Source organism: Anabrus simplex, chromosome 4 (genome assembly GCF_040414725.1).
Source record: "Anabrus simplex isolate iqAnaSimp1 chromosome 4, ASM4041472v1, whole genome shotgun sequence".
Taxonomy (NCBI): domain Eukaryota; kingdom Metazoa; phylum Arthropoda; class Insecta; order Orthoptera; family Tettigoniidae; genus Anabrus; species Anabrus simplex.
Genome location: NC_090268.1, coordinates 226,160,736 through 226,183,150, shown reverse-complemented (window position 1 = coordinate 226,183,150; position 22,415 = coordinate 226,160,736). Strand labels below are relative to the sequence as shown.

Sequence of the window (22,415 nt, the reverse complement as noted above, 5' to 3'; positions counted from 1 at the left end):
ATTCTGATTTCCTTCCTGACGTCCACATTTCTCACTTTGTCCTACTTATCTTTCCTATCATAATTTTAAAAAATTTCATTTCACTTGCTGGATTTTATTCTCTCTTTTTTTGTGTCCAAGTCTCTGCTGCATATGCATAGTTAATTGTTGAATACTCAATGTACTGTATCTTATATACGTACTATGCATATGCGTACATATCCATACTGCATTGGGCAGTAGTATACTTTATAGATCACCTCTTTACACTTCATTGGTACTTCCTTCCTCCACATGTTTCTCACACTCTGATAGAATGCATTTCTCTGTTGAATTCTTTTATTTATCCCTACGTCCAGCCCTGCATCCTGCTCAGTTCGCTTCTCAAGTACGTGAAGCTCTTCCACAAATTTAAGGTTTTGTTCCAGTTATACTGTATTTCCTCGCGTATGAGTCCGTCTTTTTTCTACTTTTATAGCTGCAAAAAGTAAAGGCGGGTCCAATATGCGATAGCCTCCTCTTTTGTCCAGTGACTTCTGGATATAAAGAACTATAAATTGTACATGTATGCATTCTCTACAGGTACCTATACCTGTCTCGTGGTAAGTTACTTCCAAAGCTGTTTAAAATCTGTTTTAAAAATTTATCACGAAATTACCAAGGTTTCATACTCACTTGTGCAGTGCCTTCAGGGGCCTGTACCATTTGTGTGCCCAGGATGAGAATGTACTGATACAACCGTGTAGCTGTAATCTTTTAACATGTCATTCTTTTTAGAAATGGAAAGGCCTTCATTTTTCACCACCCAAGAATTATGTGTATTTATATTTGTTCTTCCCTCTCCTTTTGTTGCTGCCTCTGCCCACACTGACTTGTCATTGTGTTTATCCTCCATAACTTCCTGACTCTCATCACTTGCGTATTCTGCAGCTAGTGCTATTTCTCTTTCCAGAGGCTTCGAGTCTGAGACAGACACTGAGGAGTTTGAGAAGGTCGGCCAGAGTCCCGTCAAGCAGTCGAGCGGCGAGACCGGGGACGAGCAGCCACCGGCCACTAAGGAGGGAGTGTCGTCATCTGTGGTCGCCACGCTGGAGGTTGGTGTCAACTGTGACAGTGGAAGGAAAGCCATCCCGTCCTGTTCCCCGTCCTCCTCCTGTTCCATGTATTCGCCCGGCCCGTCCCACCAGTCGCAACAGCAGGAGTTCACCACCGCAGACTTTTACATAGACGAGTCGATGCCATCAAGCTACACGGAGAGTAACAGTATCAAGTGCCATCACCAGTCCGCCCCTGAGCTGCAGCGACAGATCGAAGATATGCACGCTCTGATTGCTCTCCTTCAGGTACAGATTACCAGGCCCCAAATCGCAAGCAGTTGTCTTCAACTTGCTCAGCTGTTTTGGTGGTTGACATTGTTACTGCGCTAGATCATGTAGTGTTGTATTTTCTTGTTTCCTATATCTTTTAGTTTTGCATTGCTCATTAGTTCTGTTTTTCTTTTTCTTCTTTTTCATTCCCCCTTCTTTTGTTATAAAAGTTAGCTCTTTTACATTTAGTTCAATTTTTAGCTGTCAGGTAAAAGTAGTTTGAGTTTGCTAGCCATGGGCCTTGGTCATTTCCTCTGGTGTTTTGGTTCCCCTGGTTCCTTACACCATATCCATCCCTTCAGTTACTGTCAGAAAATATAGTTTGTAGATGATGGATGTCAACACTGATCTCTCTTCATAGTTTCAGGATTTGCTCTTGTCTTTGTTGAACACTGTCATTTCTGTTTTCAGATATTCACATTGTGCAAGTATTTAATGCTGCCCTGTAATTGTGCTTCCAAATTTCTTTTAGGCTCTCTGTGTGCAAGAAGAAGAGTGGTTATCGCTGTGAATGTAGATATGGATAGTGGATTAGTATGGGGAGCATGCTAGTGATGTTAGATTGGATTGTAGGTAACCCAAAGATCGCCACCTTCAGGAAAATGTATTTTTAAAGAAATGTATAATTATTGTATGTCTAACATGTACACTATTTTCATAATGGGTCGTTATGAAGTGAGATGAATCTTCATAGCTAGCTTTCACAACCGGATGCCTTTGCTGACGTCAACCGTATCAGAGGAGTTAACGAGGTGAAAGGAATGATGTGATATAAATAAATCCGATTGATTGTATTTACATGCAGTATGTATTACCATTTATTGTTATCTTTATCTTTTTTTAATTTAGGAAAACTGCCTTTCAACAAAGGTAGCTGGAAAGAATAGTGTAGAATCCACATGTGTACAATTTTTAGTTTTTTTTATAGCCAGAAGTCATGTGTTCATTGCACGAAATTGGAGACTATCGCATATTGGACAAACCCCCCCCCCCCCCCCTCCTACTTTTTGTGGCTATAAAAATGAACAAAAAGGGGGTCTAATACGCAAAGAAATGCGGTACACAATGGAAAGTTCATATTACTGCAAGAAAGGAAACATTGAGTCAGGACTGTTATGTAGTTGCTTTCATCTGTTACCATTTGTTAAATAAAACTCTGCTGACAACTTTATAGGGCAAAACTAGAGTTACTCTGGACAGGGTGACAATTTATGAACAAACTTGAGGAACCTGTTCCTACTTACAAAGCAGCTAATATTTAATACCAAATTTTTGAAAATGTCTGCCTATATGTATGTGATAGAAAAATACAATTGCATTTCTGACTTCACCGTTTATAAAATGAAATTCATCTAGGCCAGCTATTTGCTTTTGAGAACTAACATCATTGTTGACCAATTTTATTTTTATGTACGTGATGGCTTGATGTGTAAGAAAAACGAGTTGCAATGCACAGTTTAAATTAACAGGGATTGCATTCACAGCAAATAATCGCCAATCATGCTGCAGCACACCAATTTTGCGTACAGCCATCACATACTCCTGCTGCCATAAACGAAAGGAACATCTGCAGCGTACCAAAAAGACAGCATGATCATTTTGGAGACCAAAATCAGGCCATTGTCCAGAAATTGAAAAAGAACTGTTAAAAATATTTAACCGAGTTAAAAAACTATGACTATATATTTTCACACAAAATGCTGCAGTTAAAGGTGATGGAGATCACAGAGGATATTGATATAGGAGTCTCTCTGTTGAGAGCAAACAGAAGGCGGCTGTGTAGATTCTTGAAGGGGAACAACCTTTCTCTTCGAAGGAGGTCGTCTTTCTGCCAGCGATTGCCCAGGGCCATACTAAAAAAAGTGATGGAATTCCATTGGTATACAGTGAAACCTTGTTAGTGCGTTCCTCATTATCATGTTTTCCTGCTTAGCGCGTTGTAAATTCAAAGTCCCGATTCTCATCGTATTAAATCTATATAAAAATATCTCTCTTATCGCATCACGAATTTTCGCTTTTGCCGCTTAGTACGGTCACATTTTTCCTATCCTCAAAAATGTTGTTTGTCATCCCTTGTGAAACAAACCGGATTTCCAACTCGGATAAGTTCTGTCACCACAGTTGCATGATTATGGAAAAAGGCCTTAAATTCCTGAACTTTACAAGATAAGTTACACATTCGGGGAGCAAGCTGGTAGCCTCAGGAATGTTCAGTTTTGCTTGCCGGTTAGCAGCAAGATTGTTGAATAATACAGTGAGTCTATTTGTGCTTGTATTTTGTATTCCATTCAGAAGTAAATTTATTTTGTGTTGAGTGGTACAGTGAAGTGTAGCGAATGTTTGTCGCGTGATATGGTAGCCTATATCAGGATCAGGAACATATAAATATACCTATCGCATCACATTTTCGCTATTACCGCTTACTATGAGTACGATCACTCTTTTACTAGCCCTGAAAATGTTATTTGTCATCCCTTGTGAAAGAAACGTCATTTACAACTTGGGTAAGAGCCGTCGCTATACAGTAGTTGCATGATTATGGAAAAAGTGAGCCTATTTGTGCTTGTGTTCCATCCACAAAGTTAGAAATTTATTTTTTGTTGAGTGGTACAGTGAAGTTTTTTCGCGTGATTTGGGAGCCTGTATTGGGATTACGAACATAATCGTGTGGAATTGACTACCGTGGTGCATATTTGTCTTGTGATAGCCTAGGTATGGCTGTGGAAAAAGTTAAATTCCTTTCTAATGAAGACAACATTAAAATATTTCAGAAAGTGGACTGACATCTGCATCTTGAAGCGCGCAGAGGCTACAAATGTTGAACTCCCACCTTCGACTTTCGACTTGATCGATTTGACTTGGTCACAGTTTCTCAAAATGGTGGCCAGTGTCATTCTGTCGCAGTCGCATATCGCCGAATCATCATCATCATCATCATTTCCTAACCTCCAATTCATTGTCTTAGAGTGTGACCAGGTAATAATGTTTTATAACCCACTCCTCCGAAGTAAAAGGCTTCTGCTAACATTTGTTTTAGAAAAAGTGTAACCTGCAATAATACTTGGATATTTTTATTGGCCCCTGTGCATATGTTTTCATATTTGTTGTTTGGCGTTTTTCACACCGTTCAATGCACTCGTTATTTTATAAGCCCCAGCAGAAAAGGTTTTCATATTTGTTCTCGTGTTTTTCACACCTTTTAATACTTTCCTCTCATCTTGAGAATTGGTACATATAGTTTTCACTGTACTCGTGGATACACAACGTAAATTGCCTTCATGTCTGAAAAAATCGTATCGAGTGTTTCCATATCCCTGTTGGATAGTTTTTATTCGTATATTCAGTAGTACATTTTCTCACTTAATATGTTAATTTTTGTTGACCCTTACGGAAATGTCTTAATGATGTTTTACTGTATTTGTTTCAAAATTAACATAATTTTCCTTCCTCCCCGTTATTTAGGTTTTAAAAAGGCAGCAAAATTACGTGAGTAAATACAGTAGTCTCACCTATCATCAAGATGAGGTTTTGTTTTGCACATTATTGGGTGGATATTTGTAAGTTTGCAATGAGAAAACCTGTAGTGTCAAACTTACAAAACCGAGCTCGATAGCTGCAGCCGCTTAAGTGCGGCCAGTATCCAGTATTCGGGAGATAGTAGGTTCGAACCCCACTGTCAGCAGCCCTGAAGATGATTTTCCGTGGTTTCCCATTTTCACACCAGGCAAATGCTGGGGCTGTACCTTAATTAAGGACACGGCCGCTTCCTTCCCACTCCTAGCCCTTCCCTGTCCCATCGTCGCCATAAGACCTATCTGTGTCGATGCGACGTAAAGCAATTAGCAAACTTACGAACTATAGAAAGCATTTCACAATGCTGGACATCATCGAATTAAGCCAGGCTGAGTGGCTCAGACAGTTGAGGCGCTGGCCTTCTTACACCAACTTGGCAGGTTCGATGCTGGCTCAGTCAGGTGGTATTTGAAGGTTCTTATATACATCAGCCTCGTGACCATAGATTTACTGGCACATAAAAAGTCCCGCCCACAGGACTGAATTCTGACACCTCGCCTTCTCTGAAAACCTTAAAAAGTAGTTAGTGTGATGTAAAGCCAATAACATTATCATCATTGAATTAAAATTCTAACGATGCTGGTAGGAAGTGCACAAAATATCCAATATTGGTTATGATGTATAAAATGCGCTCACCACAATGTATATGATCAGTGTCCAAAGCAGTACTACTCTCACACCTTCAATATACCTACAATGTTTCTAAACACTATACACCAGTTGATGCTGCCATCTTTCATCTGAATATTGTATCTGTAAATTAATGGTGGTGAACTTAGGGTTACCTACCTTAGATTAATATTAAAATGCATTTTGGAATATTAGGAGCATTGGTGAATGATAATACAGTAACACAGCCGTGTTTTCTTGTTCCTTCAATGTTGTGTTGTATGTCTGTTACGTACGTGCCTCAACAGGTTGTATTTTCTTCCAAGTTAACTTTCTTACTGACTATGAATGTTGCTGTTCTTCTTTCAGTCCGGGGTTTTGCCTCGCACTATAGCTAGTAAGTTGTTATATACCGATGAGGAAATGAATCATATAGTAGAGAGATAGGAACACATTAAGAGGACAAACAAAATAGCAAGTCGGTGTGGGAAGAAGGAGGGGCAGAAAGAGGACACACAGAAAAACATGAAAACACACATGAACAAGGACAGTCTCCATACACTGCTGTGTTCAAATAGATTAGTCTCTCTCTTCATCAGTCCCATTTCTTCTACATTCCTCTCTTCTCAGTTCCCCGACGAGCTCGTTTCTGCTTACCAGCTTCATCAGGAGGGCGGGCATCAACACTCGTTGAGGGGCCATCTCAACAAATCCTCAGCCTTGATGCGAGAAGTGTAGGATAAGAAGAAAGCCAGATAAGTACACAAAGTTGCCAAGTACTATGGATTTTCCATAGTTTCTACAATTTTCTCTCATATACAATGGCAGTACGGAAGCAGTACTGTGATTATTATTGATCACACAAAATCGAAATGCTCTTTATAAATTCTCCTTTTCTCGTATGAACATGAAAAAAGTTTCATTTGTTGGAGACTCTGCATTAGAAATTAGTTAATGGAAAAATTACTAAATACCAACAAGTGCACATTTAACAGCCCAACTTATGTGCTAGGTTTCGGTATATCTGCGATTTCAGTAAAGTTGCCTACACTGAGTATTACTTCTGTTGCTTGCTTTGACTGCAACTTACCGAGCTCGATAGCTGCAGTCATTTCAGTGCGGCCAATATCCAGTATTCGGAAGATAGTAGGTTCGAACCCCACTATCAGCAGCCCTGAAAATGGTTTTCCGTGGTTTCCCATTTTCACACCAGGCATATGCTGGGGCTGTACCTTAATTAAGGCCACGGCCGTTTCCTTCCCACTCCTAGGCCTTTCCTGTCCCATCGTCGCCATAAGGCAACTAGAAAAAAAAATGGCTGCAACTTTATCTTGTTTAGTTCAAGTATTTATTTCGGTAAAGTTAAGGACAACATGAACTAAAACAATAAGTTGGGGTCGATGACTTTAGATGTGTGGCCCCTTTAAACAACAAGTTTCATCAATAAGAAGTTGTTTTGCAAATGTAAGAACAACGAAGAACTGAATGATCGTGGAGAAAGACGTTCTGCAGCGAATCAGTATTACAGAAAGCAGTACACAGAAGAGTTTTCATTGAAACAAGTGTTCTTTGGAACATGCAAATGTGATTTTTCAATTAAACACAGAGAAAACAATGACTGTCCAAGCTGTGGGGGGAAAAACAAAGAAAACCATCAAGAGTATGGATGCATCGAAGGGCAGTGCAAGATGTTCTAGTCTTCTTTTTACAACATAAAGTGACTGTTTGTCCAACCCCTGTTCCATTCTGTCATGGCGGGTTTTTATGACCGGATTCCCCTCCTGACGTCAACCACATCAGAGGACATAATGAAATGGAAAGAATGACATAATATATAATAGGAAGGGAGAAGGTGAAACCCGGTGCCAGCCCATAGCCTACTTTTGTGGAATGGCACCAAGGGGTCTGCTCAAGTCTTAACGTCCCCATCCAATGGACAAATCACCATCAACAGCATCATATGCCCTCACTCCATATGAGCACTGTAGTGAGGTTTGGAATTTAATTCAAGCTTTTGGCATGCAATCTACAACATGAAGTGACAGTAATAGTGTTATTCAGACTGAATGAACGTTTTTTGGTTTAACTTAACCTTCTCTTATCAGCAGAAGACCATGCCACTATGGACAATAACCTTTGAATGTTGGTTTCTCTGATTGCAGGAAAAGGGAAGAAACATATGGCAAAGATAAATACCGGCAGTGAGAGATCAGGAACACAAGACAAACACAAAAGGAGTCTACACCTATGAACAAAGAGCAGTTCACATGTAGTTCTTATAGTCCATTTATTCTATAATACAGTACTTAATCCAAAATCAAGAATAAACTCAGTTGAAGAGGTCCACATTCACTCTATTAAGTACAGCTATTCTTCAGAGCTTGTCACTGTAACTTCTAACTTACTATCGTGGCAGAGAATGGCAGTGGATATTATATATACTTGTGTTTAGCCAGTAGTCAGTGGTTATTTGCTGCATCTGACCTTTAAACAGTTATGTTATGACCCTCTTTTTTTTATTATGAAATAATTAATACTGATACCAGTCACAATGTTTATTAATTTGTATTCCCCAATGCATTTCAGAGCTTACACCATATTGTCTTCTTTTTTTTTTCCTGTTTAAGCAGGCAATTTATTTGTTGCAGTGTAATTCATTATCTTTATTGTCGTTCTTCTTTACAGGAAGATTTCTGAATGGACTTTTTTTGTTGAGTACTGTGAATATATCTATCTTGTTTCTGGAAATTCATTGTGTTGTTACACTTGTGCTGTGTAGGTTCAGTTTTTCTAAAATATGTACACGTTTACTTGATTACTGACGCATCTTACTAGTATTTCGTGGGAAATGTATCTGGATTGCACATATTATATGATTGTTATACATTTAAAAGTAATATTTTGTTACTGTGTTTTTGTACTTTTCCCATTTTTATTTGTATTCAATTGATTAGTGACATCCAGTACCTTCATAGTTATATCCTTGGTCTATGACATTTATCTTAATGTGTTAGAGATGTTGTTTACTTACAGGAGAACCTTGGTAACACTCGGGATGAAGTCGAACGCCTTCGCAAATTCTTGTCCAGCACCAGCCACTCCGTGCTGGAATCTGCGATGCAACTACGGGATGATGTGTCGGCAGTGCGTACCCTCACTATAAGAGAACTGGAGTCTATGCAGAGTAAGTTCCAGGAATTGAGCACTATCCTCGACCGGCATTGGGCTGCAGCACAAGCAGCGGAGGAGATTCGGCGATCTCGCGAACGAGACCTGCTTCAAAAGCACGAGCAGGAACTTCTCCACCGGCTCACTGTTGATCACGAGCTCGAGATGGAGGCTCTGAAACAGGAAGTTAAAGTAGCTGCCGAGTCAAAGGACGATGAAATTAAGAAACTGAAACAGGTAAGGGTAGTGACCACCTTGGTTTTACTGTTGTCTTTATTTACTTCCACACCCCAGTCTTATGTTGCTTAACTTGTACTTGTTCACTCTTGACTCTTGTTTATTTTTTTAAATTTATGACTGTGAGGTTCTTCTTCCGTATATGACATTTACCTTAATATGTTGGAGATGTCGCTTTCTCGCAGGAAAACCTTGGTAACGCTCAGGATGAAGTGTCAAAACTAATTCAGTATAACAGGAATTTAGAAAATACCTGAGAAAGGAAACATTTATAACATATTATTCCTGAAAACAGTGCCAATAATTTAGAAAGAACATTGTGAGATTTTGTCATACCACTTTTTTTTTTTAATTATGGATTTATAAGAATATTAATGATCAAATTCTGTTTATACCCTTCTACATATCAGTTGATTGTCAGAACTTACCTTAACACATTCGATGCGGCCATAATTTAACCTGCTCCCGTCCAGAAATCACAGGATTTTCATTGGCGGTTTTTATTTTTTTGTAATCCTAGGGTAAGCAATAATATTGTAATAACTTTTGATGCACAGTAGAAGTCTGCTCTAGCGAGTACAGCATATAACGAGAACCCTGTTATAACGACAGTTTTTGTCTGTCCCTTCAAAATTCCTATATTAAACTATGTATTATCCTTTGGTTACAGCAAGAGTCCTATCACTGACGCATCCATTATTATGGGCGATTAAGAGTGCGTGATTTTTTCAGTCACCGATATTTATGCACTCAACGATTATATTGCATGCGATTGAACAGCTTTGTTATCATTTCCTAGCTATATCCACTAGCAAGCTCTCTCATTGACATTCAAAGGCGATGTTGGAGTAAATTAGTAATACCCGTCGACTGCTGTACCATAAATTGAATTGGAAATGAAAGAGGAGAACATGTTTTCGTAATAAGGGCGTAAATAATGTGTCCGATGTCAGTTGTTGAATACTTAACCCAAGAACTGTGGACCGTCTGTGTGACAGACAGTGTGACTTTCTCAACTGCGATCGTCTGGCAGACGGTCGGGAAAATCTTCATAGTTCGTAAGAATCTCAAGAGATGGCAGGAGAAGTATGTTTAGCTGCTAGTTGGAAGGTTTATTTTTCTTTTGAAACTATTTGTGAGTTACAAATATCATTTGTTTGGAAGGCAGACACTATTTTATCTTTACACTTCAAGTTATCGGTTAAGCGATATAGTGTCTGTTTATGTTGACGATAATGAAAATGAAAAACGTTTTTATGGTGATATGGGTAGTGATGATGATTATTGTGTGGAGGATAATGTGGAGAGTTCATCCGATGACAAAATTGAAAATGAAATTGTGAGTGCAGCGGGTAATTTTCACGGTGTCCCAAAATCCAGTGACTTATATGTTAGTGAGCTTCCAGAATTGTGTAATCACCTCCGTCTATAAGCCTCCTTCAGAAAGATTCTCCTTTGCCCCACCTAAAAATTTCTATTCAGAGAAGACATCTGTGGTAATAGGAGATTTCAATAGTCATAGCCACGTGTGGGGATACACACATGAAGATGAAAATGGTGAAGCTGTTCTTTCCTGGGCTGAAAGTAACCACCTCTCTCTCATCCATGACAGCAAACTACCTCCATCCTTCAATTGTGGAAGATGGCAACGAGGATTTAACCCAGACCTCCTTTTCGTAAGTGAGAGTATAGCACAACACTGTCAGAAATCTGTGTGCTCACCGATCCCCAAAACACAACATAGACCAATAATGTGTCAGCTACTTCCTGTAATTAGACCTCAAGAAACTCGCTTCAGGCGACGATACAACTTTAGAAAGGCTAATTGGTCTAAGTTTTCCGAAATGCTGGATGAGAAAGTTCGGACTATCCCAGCTGTACCTGAAGAATATGAACGTTTTGTTGATGTTGTGAATCTATGCTCTCGGACATGTATCCCAAGAGGCTGTAGGACTAACTATCTCCAAGGGGTAACTTCAGAGACAGCAGTATTACTAGATGAATATTACAAATCATACAACGAAAACCCATTTAGTGAGGAAACCTCCAACGTTGCAACACGTATCCTCTCTTCAATCTCTGAGGCAAAGAGAGACCAATGGGAGAAACTGATGGCAGAGTGTGATATGAGTAGGAGCAGCCAAGAGGCTTGGAGATTGCTACAGCGCCTAAATAATGACCGTTCTCGAACAAGTACACATGCAAATGTCAAAGCTGATGAAATTGCACACCAGCTCATTGAAAATGGTAAAACTACTAGAACCATCAAGACTAGTAAGAAGACATTTGAGAGAAAACCTGATCAAGAATCCAGCATTCTATATCAACCTTTCACTCAGGCTGAGCTTGATTATGCATTGAGCAAAACCAAGAATGGTAAAGCTGCTGGCCTTGACGATATAAGAGTTGAGCAAATTAAGAACTTTGGTCCAGCCACAAAGCACTGGCTAATCGAGCTGATGAACAACTGCATCCAATCATGCAAGATCCCGAAATTATGGAGGAAAGCCAGAGTTATAGCTATTCGCAAGCCAGGTAAGGACTCAAATGATCCAAAGAGTTATCGGCCTATCTCGCTCCTTTGTCATCTGTACAAGATCCTTGAAAGACTCATACTCCATAGGCTAACGGAGAAGTTAGAGGCAATCTTCATACCGCAGCAAGCTGGATTCAGAACTGGGAAGAGCTGTACATCTCAAGTGTTGAAGCTAACGCAGCATATCGAAGATGGTTTCGAAAGGAAACAGATCACTGGAGCTGTATTTGTCGACCTTACAGCTGCATATGATACCGTCAACCATAGACGACTCCTTATGAAACTATATAATGCAACTAATGACTACCAGCTTACCTGCTTCGTTAGGAATCTCCTTGAAAATAGAAGATTTTTTGTTGAATTTCAGGGGAAAAGAAGCAGGTGGAGATCACAGAGGAATGGATTACCTCAGGGAAGTGTACTCTCTCCATCATTGTTCAACATCTACACCAATGACCAGCCGCTACCCGAAGGAACACAGAGCTTTATCTATGCAGATGACTGTGCCATTACCACTCAAGACACCTGCTTTGACGCTATTGAGGAGAAATTATCTAATGCACTTTCAGTGCTGTCTACTTACTACAAGGAGAATCAGCTGAGACCGAACCCCAATAAAACCCAGACTTGTGCCTTCCACCTCAAAAATAAAATGGCAAACAGAACTCTCAAAATCACTTGGGAAGGAACCACATTAGAACATTGCAGCACACCAAAATATCTTGGAGTTACCCTTGATCGTGCTCTAACTTACCAGAAACATTGCTCGAACACCAAGCAAAAAGTGGCTGCCAGAAACAATATTATAAGGAAGATAACAGGTACTACCTGGGGGGCACATCCCAATACTGTGAGAACCTCTTCCATTGCTCTATGTTACTCTGCAGCGGAATATGCATCCCCAGTATGGTACAAGTCAAGTCATGCCAGGAAGGTAGATGTTGCTCTAAACGATACCTGTCGCATCATTACCGGCTGTCTAAAACCAACTCCGTTGAACAAATTGTATAGTCTTGCTGGTATTGCCCCTCCTGATATCCGTCGAGAGGTTGCAGCAAAAAACGAGAGGAAAAAGGCGGAAACTTCTGAAGCTCACCCTCTGTATGGATACAGGCCAGTTACTCCAAGACTCAAATCAAGGAAAAGTTTCCTCAGAACAACAGAGGCTCTTAATGGGACACCTCAGCAATCCCGAACTGCTATGTGGCGCGCAAGCTGCACTCGCTCCGAAGAATGGTTGACACCAAGTGAAGAATTACCACCTGGTCACATGGAGAAATGGAGTACCTGGAGATCACTGAACAGATTAAGGGCAGGCGTGACTAGATGTAAAAGCAACCTGCAGAAGTGGGGTTTCAACATCGAGTCATCATTGTGTGAGTGTGGTGCAATCCAGACGACGTCTCATTTGTTGCAGTGTAGTAAGTGCCCTAAAACATGCACACTACAAGATCTACTTCAGGCAACAGAAAATGCACTGGATGTCGCCAATTTCTGGTCAAAAGTAGTATAGACCTTTGTTTTTTGATAAGATTGACTTTGTATATAATGTATTTAATTCAGTAAGAGTATATATGTATATGTATTTATAGTATTAATGCTTCTGATACGAATAAATAAATAAACAGCAGGTTTTCAGGCGACTGGTAATGTAATTATTGAAAGCATGAGTGTGAATTGGTGTGATCTGGAAACTCCAGAAAGTGAATTCCCCAGAATAAGTGTCTCATTTACTGTTCACCATCCAGGACCCAGAAATATGCCTCCATGCAATGCAGCCCCAATCTTGTACTTCTTTCTGTCTTTTACCCTTGGTTTCTGGAGATTTTTAGTGCAAGAGACTAATCGTTATGCCAGACAATATATTCATAAGTTAGGTGCTCTACAGAAGCATAGTAGATTTTGTCTATGGCCAGATGGTGGTATTGGGATGACAGATTTAAAACGTTTTATTGGCATGGTCATAAATATGGGTCTTGTGAAGAAAAAGAAACTGTCAAGTTATTGGTCAGCTCAGCACCCTAGTCAAGACACACCTTTCTTTAGAAAAGTGATGGCAAGGGATACTTTCTTACCAATAAGCAGATTCTTCCATATTGTGAACAACACACGCTGCAAGAAACCAGGTGACCCGAACTATGATCCCCTCTTCAAGGTTAGGCCAGCCATTGACCACTTCACTTCTTGTTTTAAAAATCATTATGTTCCAGAGAAAACACTCAGTATTGATGAGACAATAGTTGGTACTAAAAACAGAACTCATCTGATTCAGTATCTGCCAAATAAGCACCACCACCAGTGGGGGGAATTAAACTTTTCAAGGTGTGTGAACCAGTTTCCTCATATACAATGCAGTTCAGTGTTTAACCCCTTCGGTGGCACGCCCGAGAAATTCTCGGGTGGCGCACGCCTGCCCATAACGTCACCGCCCGAGAAATTCTCGTTTAGCTGCAGTGTTCATTTCGCGATCGTCCAATAATTTCTCGGGTACTCTAATCGTTTGGGAAAATGTTTTCAAGTATTCTCAACAGATGGCGGGAGGATTTCCAGCTGTATTCACGTAGCGTCTGGCTTAAAATATGCCTTATCTTCTCTACTTTACATATACAACCTCTGGCCAGCTGACGAGGTAAACAGAAATGACGAGCGCGAAACGGAAGAGAAGTTTGTCTGAAGACAAAATAAGGAACTACATCAAAGATGAATCACTAAGTGACATTAGTATTTCTGATAGTAGCTATAATGATTCTATTGATTCTTCAGATGATGACCTTAGTAATTCTAGTGAAAGTGAAGAAGATATTACCTCAGACGCTAAAGTGATGGTAGATGTTGAATATACATTCGTTTGGAAAAAGTGTAAGCCTGGGGATAGTGTGCGACCTAATATTATTCCATTTACGGGAAATCCTGGTGTGAGGCTTAGCTTATCGCCAGAGGTGAGTGCGATTGACTGTTTTGAACTGATTCTAACAGATGAAGTTGTAAATTTGACAGTGACCGAAAAAAATTCGTTGGCCCTATGCTAAAAGTGCATTGAAAACCTTGTAAATAAATCTCCGCATGGAAGGGTACAGTTTTGGAAAAAGAAGCTCTTACAAAATTTGGCAATTTATTGCGTTAGTATTGCTGACGGGAATAATACAAAAGCCTGAAATAAAAATGCATTGCTCACAGGACAGTATAGGCCCTACTCAAAACACCAATATTTTATGAAACTATATCACAGGCCTACTCTAAAAAGTGTAAATAGTGTAAAGTAAGTTTTTATTAACTTTGAATAATATATGAATGTGTTCCCTTAATAATTGTTACTCATTCCTTGCTTCCTAAAAATAAATAAATTCCTCCGAAAAAACCTCACTTTTCTGGCACAGGAGGTCTGCCAAAACCCGCCACCGACGGGGTTGATCACTTGGAAAGTCTGGAGGTTCTGCACCAAGTGGTAAAGGATTGGGGTTTGATGTAGTTTCCAGTTTACTGAACAGTATTGGAAGTATATTTGGGAAGGCGTACCATATTGTAGTGGACAACTGGTTTACTTCTGTTGACTTGGCATTAGCTCTTTGGGAAAAGAACACTCTTTTCACTGGTACTGTTTGCAGTAATATACATTTTAAAAATCTACATCCAGGAATAAACTCTTCAAAATTAGAGCCTGAACAAACTGTATATAAAAGAATTGGTTCACTACTGTTCGCTGCATGGAGAGAAAAATCTCAGAAAAAGTTATCAGTTCTCTCTACTGCATGCCCAGCTATCAGTCACAAGGTGAAACATAGATCTTCAAAGGAGAGGGAAATTGTTGTGCCAGTTGTAGTGACAGAGTATACGAAGGGGATGAGGTGCATTGATATGTCTGATCAGAAAATTGATCACGTGTCAGCTGAACGAGCTAGCAATAGGAACTGGTACAAACTTTTTTTTTTTTCATATTGTTGACATGGCCATCCTCTCTCTATGCCTATATTCTATGTACACAGAATACAGATGAAGATAACTAATATCAAGGTACGACTTTATTGTGAACATTGTGGAGTCTCTCTGTGGTTCTGAAGAAGTTCAAAACTTGCCAGCTTCTGTCAGCACCTCTCACACTATAGAGAAACTTCCCAGTAATCGTCAACGCGGGTGTGTTGTATGCAATTCTCCTGGAAATAAAAAAATGAAAAGGTCCAGCTATGGCTGCTTTGGATGTGATGTTGGTGTATGTGTGAACTGTTACAAGGACTTGCAAAAAGAGGAGGGTGAGAAGATCTTAGTCCACCATGCTGGTATTCCTGAAAAATGTTGAGGTAAATCTGTTATTTTTTTTTTTTTCAAAAGGGTACTAATGGCTTAAAATTATGGATGTCCGTCATAAGCTTATAGTGCACAAATTACATAAATAATATTTTCAGTCACATCAACCAATTATTTCAGCCACTTTTAGGCCAGGATTTTTAAACAATTTTGTAATTGGTAAAACTTGTTTATATATTTTTCAGAGTATTACCTGTTATTAATCTTTCTGTTTCTTGCATCAACGTTTATTGCTATTTCTAAGCTTTAAAATGATATACAATACATGTATATTATGATTTTATTAGTGACTACAAATATTTTTTTAAGAAATGTCTGTAATGCAGTAACTTTCCCCTCAGCATTTGAGGGTAAAATTCTGCAGCAGTACTAGAGTTTAAAATAATGGCTGAAGTAAACGATCCCTTAATTGTAATGCTAAATACTGCAATTAAGAAAGAAGGGATACACCCCAAGATATGGCAGAGTGCATCATTGATTTCAGAGGTTAGTTTATATTTCCTCGCGTCTGGTTGAATTTAGCAAAGGCTATCAAGTAAATTTATAGCGGGGAGGTTATGATTTCTCTACTGACGCTTCAAATATGTTTTCATGATATGTGTAGTACTATTAAGTTAGGTTATGTGATTCTATTTGAATAAGAAAACTGAAAAGTTTGCTACAAAATGCGATCAATCCTCTTCGGTACGGTATCATTTTCTCACTATGTGCATTTTTGAGCTCTCTCGTCAACATTCGCAGGTGATGTTGGAGTTGTTTAGTAATACCCAACAACTGCTGTTCCGTAAAGAAAATCAGAGAAATGAAAGAGGAAACATGTTTTCATAATAAATAACGTAAATAATGTGGTCGATAGCAATTGTTAACTCGTTAGAAATAAAGGCTAAGTAATTGAACGCTTAATTTTAATACTCTACACTGAAATTAATCAAGAATGTGATTCACCTCAAGATATGGCGGAGTGCATCACTGATTTAAAAAAAAAAAAAAAGTGGTTTCCCATTTTCACACCAGGCAAATGCTGGGGCTGTACCTTAATTAAGGCCACGGCCGCTTCCTTTCCACTCCTAGCCCTTTCCTGTCCCATTGTCGCCGTAAGACCTATCTGTGTCCTTGCGACATAAAACAACTAGCAAAAAAAAAATTTTATATATTCTTGTGTCTGGTTAAATTTCGGTAAGGCTATTCAGATGTAAATTTATAGCGAGAAGGTTATCACTTTTCTACTGGTGCTTGATATGTTTTCATGGTACATAAGCGGTTAAGTTAGGTTGCGTGACGCTGTTTGAATACGAAAACTGAAGAATTTGCCACAAAATGCAAACCTCGATATCGCTTTCTCGCTATGTGCACTTGCGAGCTCTCTCGTCGACATTCTAAGGTGATAATACCAATATAGTTGGTCAGTTATTGGTCATTAGAAATTCTCCAGCTAACTCATTCCTGGTTGCCAGCATTTCGCCCCAGTGTGCTAAGTTGGGCTCATCAGTTGGTAAATAGCACACCTACCAAGACTCATGGCTAGTGCATACCGTGGAGGCCACTGCGTAGGCTACTTGGAGCCTCCGGCAGTGCCAATGCACAAAGTGTTTAGTATCTTTAATTATTTACGAACTTTCAGAAGTGGAGTGGCAATTAATATCTCCAGTTTATCCCTTACGATTTATGATGATTGTCTTAGAAAAATACATTAACCCTTTGGATGCCGACCCATAATAGGTCATCATATGCATAGAATGCAAAGCATGTTTCAATGGATTTTGCATCACTGTATAAAATATTTTATTTACGTCTCAGTTTAAAAGATATGGAGGTAAAATTTGGTATGTGAGCTTGATATACTCCAAGGAATATAAACATGTGACTTGCATTTCAAAAAACAAAATTTCGTGGAACAATGTGCACAAAAATATTATTATTTTTTATTTAAAAAAAGGAAAAACATAATTTGAAATTAATTAGCACATTTTACACTAAACTCAAAGTGACTAAGTGAAGATACTTAATCTTAACTCATATCTGGGATCATATATACCAATTTATGTTGTTAATGTAGGTCTACTTTACAATTTATAAACTAATTTCCAAAAACATTGAACATGTTGAGAGAAAGACACGAACAGTGCAACCTGTCGACTGAATATTTTATGAATTTTGAGAGAGTAATAGTTATCATTTGAGAGAACTGTGTCTAGTAGCAGAATTTGTTACTACAGAACAGTTCAGAAGATCAGAACAACATACAAAATCAACTAACAGTGTCAGAAATGAAAGTGTAAAGAACAGATTGAAATATTAAATGGGCGGAGCATCAGATTGAGGTAGGCCTACGTGTTTAGGCCCTGGGATTTGATAAAAATGGTGGGGATGGACAACATTACTTTCAGAGAATATGCATTCAGTCCAAGAATCATCTAATTCACTGTCACTGCCATTTTCATTAGCACTGTCACTATAACTCTTTGACATTGCACGAAATGTTGTAAGCCCATTAGCCAATGGCACGGCTCCATCATTCTCTGGTGCGCTACCTGAACACCCCAAAAATATCATAATCATCACTTTCGATAAAATTAGAGTCGCTTACATCTTCAAAGCAACCCAAAAGTTCCTCAATTTCTTCTCCCGAATTAGGCCTACGTGACGACATGCCTTGTTGTGATAATTTTACTATTTACAACTTTACTACGACCTAAATAAATTGCTAGGTAATTATAACTGCAGTATAAATAATAATAAACTTAATATATTACGATACATAACTCAAATGCGTCAATTAGAACGTAAAATTATTGAAAACAAGTCACAACAAGCGGACTTAAACAAACAAGGAGGCCGCCATATTGGATCATAGATGTCAAGCGCTCACAGATCATACACTCGCAATCGACAAGTAAACTAGCAAAAATGAAGCTATGTCAATGCCATCTAATGACATAAAAAGGAATTACAAACATTCTACCTTCTTTCTACTTGATTTGTGACGCAATCTAGCGCCGTACTACATAACTACACCACTTATAAGAGGGTGCCGATGGAATCGGCATCCTGGCATTTTTCGTACAGAATGTAAGTGCCGATGCATCGGCATCTTGGCACTGTAAGAGTTAACAAGATTACTATTAAGGTTGACTGCATTATCTATATACTTAATATATAAAGAGGTAAAATGGTGCATTGTATGTAGTGGCTAATCTCAGGAACCACCGGACCGATTCTAAAAATTATTTTACTAATGTAAATATTCATTACCCCTGAGGGACATGGGCTGTATTTTATTTTCAATACAGTTTGAGGGGGGTCACAGGGGAGACGAGACAAAGCTCACTTTAAGCCCCTTGATGCAAAGAACAAAACTCGGTAAGCCCTATGGGCCCGAAAACCATGTTTTAAGGCCCTAAAACCAACTATTATGGAGATATTGGCACCACACTACCCTTGCTCTTGGAATCGGATAAAGAAATAAACTGCTGTAACCATGGCAACATCAGCTCCAAGATTCTACAGCAGCGAGATTATCTACAATATATCACAAAAACCTAACATGTTACAGATATGAAAACTGGTATTTAGAATCTCATTTAAAAACAAAAGAACACAAATTTTGTTTTCAGAAAATCCACTTAAGGTGTGATGGGGAGGGGGTGAAAAAAAGTGAGGATACATATATCTCAGAAACTGAAGATGTTTCAGATGTTAAAATTGGTACTTGGAATCGCCTTTAAAAATAAATGAACACATGTTTTTGGAAAATCCACTTAAGGGGGTGAAATAATAATAAAAGCGGGTGAATTTTTAAAATGAGTATGTTCTTCTTCTACCGCTTTTCCCACACCTGTGGGGTCGCGGGTGTGAACTGTGTCGCAAATGTGGATTTGACCCTGTTTTGCGGCTGGATGCCCTTCCTGATGCCAACCCTATGTGTAGGGATGTAATTACTATTGCGTTTCCTTGTTGTGGTTGGTAAAATGGTGTGTTGAGTGAATATGAAGAGGAAAGTGTTGGGACAAACACAACCTGTCCCGAGCCAGAAGAATTAATCACATGCGATTTAATTCCTCGACTCAGCGCCGAATCTAACCTGGAACCTGTGAACCGAAGACCTCAACGCTGACTACTCAGCCAAGGAGTGAGCCAGTTTTTAAAATGAGTATATCTCATAAACTTAACATGTTACAGACGTGGAAATTGGTATTTGGAATCTCCTTTAGAAATAAAGAAACCCTTTTTTTTTAGATTCAAAGGGGGACCGTTTCTCACATCTAGAGTGTTGTGAATAGATGGGGAATAAGTTACGTATACCTTGCGTTGCACACTGTTTTATTCAACTACATTATTTACAAGATGGCTACCGCTCAGAGAACAGGATGTACAAAGATATGTCACTCTTGAAAGTAGTATAGTCTTTATCTTTTCATACTGAATCCCCAACATCCTCCCCACCCTGGTCAACCTCCAGAGGTATGACCAGCTGAAGAGGCCTTACAATGCGAGCCCCGTTCGTCTTGGAGAGCACAACTGTCCGGGCGTGTCCATCTCGTCCATGACGTAACTCCACGACACGGGCCTTATTCCACATGTGACGTGGTCGGTGATCTTCCTGTAAAAGGACGATGTCTCCTACTCTGACGACAGGGCATGTTCCTCTTGGGCGTCTTACTTCGTGGAAATTTTGCAGTTGCAGCAGGTACTCTTTGTTCCATCGTTTCCAGAAATGATCCGCCAGTTGCTGCTGGAGCCTGAATTCTTTAATGGGAGAGTTTGCCTGGGGTTCAGGTCCAGAGGGTAGTGCCGTGAGTTTTCCGCCGACGAGGAAATGTGCTGGAGTGAGAACATCTATGTCGTCATCCTTGGTCAGTGGTCTGGAGTTCAGCGCGGCTTCTATAGATGTCAGTACCGTCTGCAAACTGTCTTGATCTACTGAGGATCGTCCCAGTGTCTTCCTCAGACATCGCTTGGTGGAGCCAATCATTCTTTCCCACCAGCCTCCCCACCAAGCCGCGCGTGGTGCAGTAAACTTCCACACGATGCTACGCTGTGATAGATACTGGTGAGTCTTTGCATGCGAGATCGTTGTCCATAGATCTGACAGTTCTCTGTTTGCACACTGAAACGTCTGGGCGTTGTCCGAGTAGATAGTGTGCGGAATGCCACGTCTTGCCACAAACCTCTGTAGTGCCTGTATAAACTTATCGGTGCTGAGATCTCGGCATAATTCTAAATGAAGTGCTCTTGTTGTTGCACATGTGAAGAGGACAATGTAGCATTTTTGTGCGGCGTGCGCTTCCTTTACGTATAATGGTCCGGCAAAATCAATACCTGTTACCGCAAATGCTTTCTGTGGAATGACTCGCTGCGGTGGAATTTGTGCCTCAATTGCTTGTCCAGCGATGCCTCGGGCCATTTTGCAAGGTAGGCAGCGGTGTAGGATCTTCTTAATGGCGCTGCGTGCTCGTAGTATCCAGAAGTTCGTTCGGAGTTCTGACAGAACTATTCGCACTCCCAGATGATGGAGGCAAATGTGCGTATCCCTAATCAGCAATTGCGTAAAGTGGTGATCGCCTTCAAGAATTATGGGATGACGCTGCTCGTGGGTAAGTTCAGCATTTTCTAGTCGTCCACCAAGCCTCAAGATTCCATTTTCCAGAAAGGGATTGTAGCAACGTAGTTTGGATCCTTCTGGAAGAGGGGCGTTGGTTTGTAGAGCTCGCAGTTCAGCAGGAAAGCAATCGATTTGGGTGGCCTGTATCCAGTAGTTCCATGCGGCATTAAGTTCTTTAGCAGTAAGTTCTCCAGTTTCATGGTCTTTGTGACAAAAGACACGTGCCAGGCGAAGTACCCAAGCAGTGACCCGCAAGAGGCGTACATAAGAACTGAATCTTGTGCAGTTAATTATGGGCAATGGCAAATCCACGTGGAGGACCTGTTGGGCAGTGCTCTTTGTCTCTGGAAGTGATGAAGTTAACAGCAGATTTCGTGGCCAGTAAGAATCTGCCTTTGCTAACCAAGATGGCCCATGCCACCATACGTTTAGGGACTGTATCTGATCTGCAGAAACTCCACGAGATAGGTGATCTGCAGGGTTGTCAGATCCTGGGCAGTGTCGCCATTGCGATGGTGTTGTATAAGATTGGATCTCCGTCACGCGGTTACAGACGAAGGTCTTCCATTGATTTGGATTACCACGTATCCAACCTAAGGTCACAGTAGAATCTGTCCATAAGATTGCTTGAGAGACGTCACAGTCAGTTGCTTTGCTGTAATATCGTAGAAGTCGTGCTCCTACTAACGCTGCTAGGAGTTCAAGGCGTGGTAGGGTTACTTTCTTCACTGGAGCTAGTCTTGATTTACTGCAGGCTAAGTGAACTTGTACAGCAGCCTCATTAGATGTACGAATGTACAGGGCTGCCCCGTAGGCTCGCTGAGAAGCGTCACAAAAAACGTGGATCTGGGTATCTACCTCGCTTGAGATATGAACCCAACGAGGTATGCGTACTTGTGAAAGAGAAGAGAGAGTTGATATCCATATTTGCCACTGAGCAGCAAGATCGGAAGGTAACAGTTCATTCCAGTGAACACCTCGACACCAAGTATCCTGGAATATTCGCTTCCCGATGAGAGATACCGGCGTTAACAAGCCAAGT

The 22,415-nt window shown here is 40.0% G+C and overlaps 1 protein-coding gene across 3 annotated transcripts in view; it reads left to right on the top strand.

Annotated features, from left to right (window-relative positions):
* Positions 1-22,415, top strand: part of Atg17 (autophagy-related 17) — a 210,585-nt gene that overhangs the window by 112,311 nt on the left and 75,859 nt on the right. For 2 of the 3 annotated variants that reach the window (XM_067145389.2, XM_067145388.2), the window contains exons 12-13: positions 932-1,322; positions 8,562-8,933. In XM_067145389.2, coding sequence (XP_067001490.2) covers positions 932-1,322; positions 8,562-8,933 — 763 coding nt within the window. The remainder of the gene's footprint in view (positions 1-931; positions 1,323-8,561; positions 8,934-22,415) is intronic. The other variant, XM_067145390.2, reaches the window with a different exon arrangement.